This window comes from Hevea brasiliensis, chromosome 9 (assembly GCF_030052815.1).
Source record: "Hevea brasiliensis isolate MT/VB/25A 57/8 chromosome 9, ASM3005281v1, whole genome shotgun sequence".
In the NCBI taxonomy this organism is placed as follows: Eukaryota; Viridiplantae; Streptophyta; class Magnoliopsida; order Malpighiales; family Euphorbiaceae; genus Hevea; species Hevea brasiliensis.
Genome location: NC_079501.1, coordinates 83,319,244 through 83,327,011, shown reverse-complemented (window position 1 = coordinate 83,327,011; position 7,768 = coordinate 83,319,244). Strand labels below are relative to the sequence as shown.

General features: G+C 35.1%; 1 protein-coding gene across 1 annotated transcript; it reads right to left on the bottom strand.

Moving 5' to 3' along the window:
• Positions 1 to 4,743: 4,743 nt before the first annotated feature.
• On the bottom strand, positions 4,744 to 5,706 carry LOC131182918 (uncharacterized). Its single transcript, XM_058152369.1, has 2 exons — positions 5,518 to 5,706; positions 4,744 to 5,421 (listed from the first exon to the last, which is right to left on the bottom strand). Exons 1-2 carry the CDS (start codon positions 5,704 to 5,706, stop codon positions 4,744 to 4,746), a joined length of 867 nt encoding a protein of 288 aa, XP_058008352.1.
• Between the last annotated feature and the right edge of the window lie 2,062 nt (positions 5,707 to 7,768).

Below are 7,768 nucleotides of genomic sequence, written 5' to 3'. Positions count from 1 at the left end.
TATATATATATATATATATATTATTTATTTTTTATTTTTTTTATATTTTTATTTTTTAAGAATCAAATGGGAGGAAGAACTTTATAATAAATCACTAATGCTAGCATACAAATTTTGAACTCTTTTAGGGACTACATGAATAACATTGAATTTTGCATTTGCAATTATCCCTTTTTAATCCACCTCCAAACTCATTTCTTTGTATACTTGGGTGGTAAATAATTTTTTTTTTAATGTATCTATCATTTAATCAAATTATTCTCATGAAGGGTAGGTAAGTGTTTAGGTTTATGGCTAGGTAAATTATGGGAGCCAAGGAAATAAGGGGTATAAATGAAGGTTCAAATTGGTTTCAAAAGGAAATTTTAAAGTGGGGTTGGTTAAGGCTAAAAATGTGGATTTAAAATTCAAAGAATGCATTGATCATTTCTCTTTCAGGTGAATACTAAGATTTCACCTCGAAAGGTCTAGAAGGCTTGTTCTAGGATTGGTGAGAAACAATTAGTTATTTCTTACTCTAGAGTTTTCTTTAAGCACTTAAAACTCAATGTAATTAATTGGGTGGCCCTTGACTAAGAAGATATAAACCTAGATAAGAATCTTATAGCCTTATACCAATCCGGAACTTTCAATCCATCAAATCTCTCTAGAGGCAAGCTCAATTGCTTTTCAAAATAATTTTCAATCTTCTAAGAATTAGGTAGAAATTTATTTTTTATGTATGCATGATTCCTAAAATGAATGCAAAACTTAATTAATAAAAAAAATGAAATAAAAACTATATATAATCTATATGATATATATATATATATATATGCAAGTGTAAATATTTACATGGTGTAAGTGTATGGTGTATGTGAACTAAGTAATTGAGTATGAATGAGATGTAAATAAGTGATGCAATTTAAGTAATGTAAATAAAAAGGAATAAAAATTTTGCAAAAATTTTGCCCTCCCCCAAATTCAAATGAGACAATGTCCTCATTGGCTTAATCGAAGTGGCAAGAATGTAAATTAAATCAATAAATGATAGCTTGAGAGATATAAACCAAGAAAGAGTGGAAAAGAGTTACCATGTGGAATATACATGCCTAGTGTTGAATGATCAGAATATGTACATGAGGTATGTTAGTTATAAGTATTCGGAGCATGAGGCATGTTGATCAAAAAGCATGACGCATATTGAAGTAAAAGTAAATTGACATGCCCTGTGCTGAATGCTAAGCAACTGACACTGGGTAGCAACATGGGGCATGTCATGCTTCATGAAAATTTTGGTGGGTTTCAAAAATTTTGCAAATTCGAAGCAATTCAAATAGCTCACATGATAGAATAACTCTTAGGATGAGGCATGGTAAAGGAAAGCAGTGTCAACATGCGGCATGTGAATGTCTAGAAGTTACCTTAGATGCTGAATTGTCATAGCTAATAGAAGAGTAGCTGCTGTATTTTCAATAATCAAGTTATATGACTATCAAAAAGCAATATCAGTAATGCAATATCAATTTACAATAGCCCATAGAAACTGAGATTAAAGAAAATGATCAATGCAATAGAAATCTGGATTACAAAGACAATGCAAGTAGCACAACAAAATAAATCAATACAGCCAGTAAAAATGAACAAGTCAACTTAAGATGCATAAAATAAACAAAAATAAAGAAAAACAAAATTACACAAATAGATAAAATATGTAGAGGCTCCAATAACCAAGAAATTAACAGTTCAAACATAAACATACTGAGCAAATTACACAATTAAAAACTAAAGTTTCATAAGGTAACTGAAACTAACAAAAACAAAGTTCTAAAACTAGACAGCTGGTTGGTCTCCTTCATTTGTGGATTACAGTGGCTCATTTGCTGCTGCAGGTGCTTGCTCATTGGATTTCTCAGAAGCAATATCCAGGTTTTCCACCATAGCCTTCATCTCTTCAAAAATGTCTTAGCCCCATTTGTACAACTGGTTAAAAGAGGCTGCCAGCTTGTTATAAATGTCAATCATTTCTTTGTCATGAATTTTCTGCTTTTTCCTAAATGAAGAAAACTTCTTTTTAATCTTTTTCTCATGCTTGGCTTGCTTCTGTCCAAGTGCATCAACCTTAGCTTCTAAAGCTTTCAGAGCAACCATAATATCAGAGCTATCATCAGAAACAGGTTGCCATGCATCACTCATCTTGTCAATTTTGGCTTCCAAATTTTTAAGAAAAGCAAATAAGTCTGATTGCCCAATAGTAAGTGGGTGAGAGCTAGAAGGACCAGCATCAGTTGGCTATCCTATACCCTATGATTGTTGCTCTGTAGCATCATGTCCCCCATCTACCAGCACATAAACATCACCCATTTTTATACAAATTTTCATTTGAGTCATGATAATCCTGTCCAGAAAGGACTGGCCAACCATAGATACTATAGCATACTGGTCAGGGTTTAAACCAAATGATTTGGCAATTACAGTCACTATCCCTTCAACAACTATATTACCAGCTGAATTCTTGGACACTATGTGTTCCACATGAGAGCAAAGAAAATAAGCACCATTTATCTTTTTCTTCTCTTTCATGCACTATAAAAAGAATAAGTCATGTTTTCCTTCTACTCCATTACTATGCCTTCTGCCTAATATAGTGTAAGACATGAATCTTTGCAAGTATCTAAGAGCAGGGTCTTGGATAGCTGAGGCCTTAGCAGAACTAGGGTTGTAATATTTTCCATATGGTGCAATTAACTTCCAAAATGAAGGGGGCTCATAAATAGTCCTTTGCCACTCAATCACTTTTGCACCATCATTACAAAAACCAAATAAAGCATTCAATTGAGCAATGTCAAGTTCTCTATCCTAACCCAGACACCTAAAGGAAATGGTGTCCCTATGGTTATTGTTAATGGGCTAGAAATCCAATTGCAGGGAGCTTAAAAACTCAAATGTCAATTCTTTAGAAGCAGGTTCTTGAATTTTAGCAAAATCACTCCAACCTATATTCTCTAAATATTCACTAACAGAGTCATAAAGCCCTATCTCCCTGAGACTGTGTTCATCAATGTACTTGGTGGCTAGAATTTTCTTTTTAGCAAGTGCTTCATAATTTTTCCACATTTCAAAATCTCTAAAGTCCATGGGTAAAATGAATTTACCTTCTCCCTAGATTGAGGGATATTTGGAGTAATTTGAGATACTATTGGAGAATGATGTAGAGGCGATTGAACCCTAGTTAGAGCAGAAGAGACTTGTGGTGAAATAGGATTTTGGGCAGTAGAGCGAGTCCTGGTACTGACTGGTTGTGGAGAAACAACCCTAGGCTATTTCGGTGGAGCAGTAGAGCTAAGCACTGATTTTTTTTCTTTTTTGCGTCTCATACACAGCTAAAGGGGCAAATTTTGTGTGTTTTTGGGGGGAAGGTGTGGCATCTTGGGTTGCATTGCTGGGATTTGGGGTAGAATGAAAGGATTGGCGAGGTGAAGAATTAGGGTTCGTATTGGGAATTTGGGGATTTGAGGCCAAAATGGGAATTTCGGGTATAGCATCGAGTGGTGTAGGATTTGGTGTTGGGGTTGAAGAGTTGCTGTTACTAGCCATTTTTATGGCTTACAGCTTGGGTATGTGGGTGAAAGGTTGTTTGGTGCGCACCATGGAAGGAACAGTGAAGGTCTTGAATCGTGTTGCTGATGATATGAAATAGAATGAGATGGCAAGGGTAAAGGTTTAAGTGGTGATATACCTAGGGTCTGACATGAGGCATGTTGAGAATAGTTGGGGGTGACATGCCTCGTGTGACTTGGGAAAAGATGAATGGCATGAGGCATGTTGGATTAAAAGAGAAAAGTGACATGCCCTGTGTGATTGTACATGAGGTGCTACATGAGGCATGTGAGACCCCATGAAACTCTCGGTAGGTTTTGCATTTTTAGCAATTTAGAGTCCTAAGAACAGGTTTTGATGGTGACACTACCCCTAGCATACATCATGTTGAACCTAGTGCTAATTGACTTGATATACAATCCAAAAATGTGATCCTAAACACACTGAAGCGAAACCCAAAACACAATTTGCATAAAAATTTCACTCAAAATCCAATTGAGACCCAATTAATCACTAAGAACAATTAAAATCCATCAATCCACCAAACACAAACTAAAACATTATTCAAGTAATATTCACATTAACAATCACACCACAAGGAATAACACCCAAATTCAACCCCAAACTCAACATTAAAACTTCATGAACAAGGAACAAAAGTTTTGCTGTAGACACTGCTCACATGACTAAATTTCTGCAGAATTGTATCATGAAATTTCACAAAATATCCAATGGCAAATATGTCAATCTCAGTACAATACATCAAAAAATCAAAAGCATGTTGCTATTGATTACCATGAAAGTTACTATATTTCTCACCAATTTCCTCAAAATTTTAAAACAAAATGGCCTTTCACTCCACCATGTTGCTGCAATCAGACATAAAGCTAAAATTAGTTCAGATTTAACTTTGTTAAGAACAACATGCACCATGGAAAACAAATATAAGGTTCAACAACTTCCCAAACACTTGTTCCTTCAATTCAGCATACACATTTGCTTAAAAATCACCATTAACCTGCAGAAAGAAATTTTAATGTCAAATTTGAGTTCAATGGGGGTATAAAATGAAACAAAATAAAAGAAAAATTAAGTATAAGGAAAAATTTTTGGGTGCCTCCCAAAGAGAGCTAATTTTAGGTCATTAGCTTGACCCTCCTTAATTCAGTGAATTGGTGGATCATCAAGGAAACAACTTGTTCCCTTCTCAATTGGCTGGCCTGTGATATAAATCTTAAGCCTTTGACTATTAACTTTAAAAATCCTAGAATTTTCACTCCAAATATCCACAGCTCCATGGGGATAAACTTTCACAACCTTGAAAGTACTAGACCATCTTGATTTCAACTTCCTAGGAAAGAGTCTAAGTCTAGAATTGTACAATAAAACCAGGTTACCCTCTTCAAACTCCTTTCTTTTAATATACTTATCATGCCAAAATCTAGTCATTTTCTTAAAAATCGTAGCATTCTCATATGCATCCAACCTTATCTCTTCAAGTTCATTTAATTGAAGCAACCTTTTCTCTCTAGCACTTTTTAAGTCAAAATTCAAAGTTCGGATTGCCCAATATGCTTTGTGTTCCAACTCAACCAACAAATGATATGATTTTCCATAGACTAACTTAAAAGGTGTAGTTCCAATGCGTGTCTTGTAAGCTGTCCTGTATGCCCATAATGCATCATCTAGCCTCAATGACCAATCCTTCATTGAATGATTAACAATTTTTTCCAAAATTCTCTTCAATTCCCTATTAGATACTTCAACTTGCCCACTGGTCTGAGGATTGTAAGGTGTAGCTACCTCATGAGTAACTCCATATTTCTTCAAAAGATTTTCAAACTGTTTATTGTAGAAATGAGATCCACCATCACTGATTATAGCTCAAGCAGATCCAAATCTAGTGAAAATAAACTTCTTCAAAAATTTCACTACTACCCTTGCATCATTTGTAGGGGAAGCAATGGCCTCAACCCATTTTGACACATAATCCACACCTACCAAAATGTGTTTATTCCCAAAAGATGATGGGAATAGTCCCATGAAATCTATGCCCCAAACATCAAATAACTCAATCTCCAAAATTCCTTGTTGTGGCATTTCATTTTTCTTTGAGATATTCCCCATTCTTTGACATCTATCACATATCAAAATAAATTCTCTCACAATTTTGAACATTTGTGGCCAATAAAATCCACCTTGAAGTACTTTAGCCACTATTTTATCCACACTAAAATGACCTCCATAGTCAGAAGAATGACAATGCTCTAAAATGTTTCCTATTTCCTCTTCAGGCACGCATCCTCTAACTAGACCATCATTACATCTCTTAAATAACAATGGATCCTCCCATGTATAAAATTTCACATCATGCAAAAGTTTCTCTTTCTATTGATAGCTTAAATCTGGTGGGAGAACTCCACATGACAGGTAATTGACAAAATCTGCAAACCATGGCAATGCAGCAGCAACAACTAGTAATTGCTCATTTGAGAAGAACTCATCAATTGGAAATTCTTCTTCATTTCCATCTTTACTCTCATACTTAATCCTTGATAGATGATCCGCTATAACATTTCCAGCTCCCTTTTTATCTTTAATTTGTAAATCAAACTCCTGTAGCAATAGAACCCATCTTATCAGTCTTGGCTTTGCTTCTTTTTTATTCATCAAATATCTTATAGCGGTATGGTCTGTATAGACAATCACTTTTGATCCAACCAGATATGACCTAAACTTTTCCTCAGCAAATACCATAGCTAAAAATTCCTTCTTAGTGGTGGCAAAATTTACTTGAGCATCATCTAAAGTTTTGCTGGCATAATAAATTGCATAAGGCCTCTTCTCTTTTTTCTGACCAAGTACAGCTCCCACTGCAAAGTCACTAGCATCACACATAACCTCAAATGGCAATGACCAATCCGAAGGTTGCATAATAGGGGCTATTGTTAGAGCTTCCTTCAACCTGGTAAAAGAATCAAAACAAGCTTGGTTAAAATTAAAAGGAACATCATGATTTAACAAATTTGTAAGAGGTTTAGCAATTTTTGAAAATCCTTTATAAATCGCCGGTAGAACCCAGCATGCCCAAGAAAACTTCTAATTTCCTTCACTGAAGTTAGTGGAGGCATCTTCTCAATCACTTTTACTTTGGCTTTGTCCACTTTAATTCCTCTATGTGACACCAAATGTCCAAGAACAATGCCTTCTTGCACCATAAAATGGCATTTCTCCCAATTTAACACCAAATCTGTTTCTTCACATCTTTTAAGCACTTTAGAGAGGTTAGATAGACAATTATCAAAAGAAAAACCATATACATAAAAATCATCCATAAAAGCTTCCATAATTCCTCAATAAAATCAGAGAAAATGGCCATCATACACCGCTGAAAAGTAGCTAGTGCATTACATAAGCCAAAAGGCATTCTTCTAGATGCAAACGTGCCATATGGACATGTGAATGTGGTTTTCTCTTGATCACTAGGATGTATTGGGAATTGAAAAAAACCAGAATACCCATCCAAATAACAAAAATATGAATGTTTTGCTAACCTCTCTAACATTTGATCAATAAAAGGAAAGGGAAAATGGTCTTTCCTCGTAGCACTATTAAGCTTCTGTAATCTATGCAAATTCTCCATCTGGTGATGATTCTAGTAGGTATCAACTCATTATTTCCATTTTTAACAACAGTCACACCTCCTTTCTTAGGGACTAGATGAACTAGGTAACCCAACTACAGTCAGAAATAGGATAGATGATCCCAGTTTCAAGCAATTTCAAGACTTCTTTCTTCACCACCTCTTTTATATTAGGATTCAACCTTCTTTCATGTTCTATGGTGGCTTTAAAATTATCCTATAAAAGAATCCTATGCATGCACAAGGTAGGGCTTATACCTTTGATATCATCAATGGTGTAACTAATGACTTTCCTATGTGCTCTTAATTCTCACAACAATAATGATAGGATAAGTTGAATTAGGTCCAAGAAAAGCATACCTTAATGTAGATGGAGGTGGTTTGAGGTCTACCTGTGGTGCTTCCTTCTCATCTTGCAAAGGTGGTTGTGCAACTTCATGTTTCAACTCTTCAACTTGTAAAACTTGATCTCCTGCAACTTCTTGAGTAGCTTCCAAAATTTAAGCAAAAGCTGCAACTTCAGGATTTTCATCCTTTGTTATTCTA

Coding starts and splice junctions, on each gene's coding strand:
- LOC131182918 (XM_058152369.1), bottom strand. CDS start 5,706: ATGGGGAATATCTCAAAGAAAAATGAAATGCCACAACAAGGAATTTTG. Junction 5,422..5,517: donor CCCCTACAAATGATGCAAGG/GTAGTAGTGAAA, acceptor TACAATAAACAG/TTTGAAAATCTTTTGAAGAA.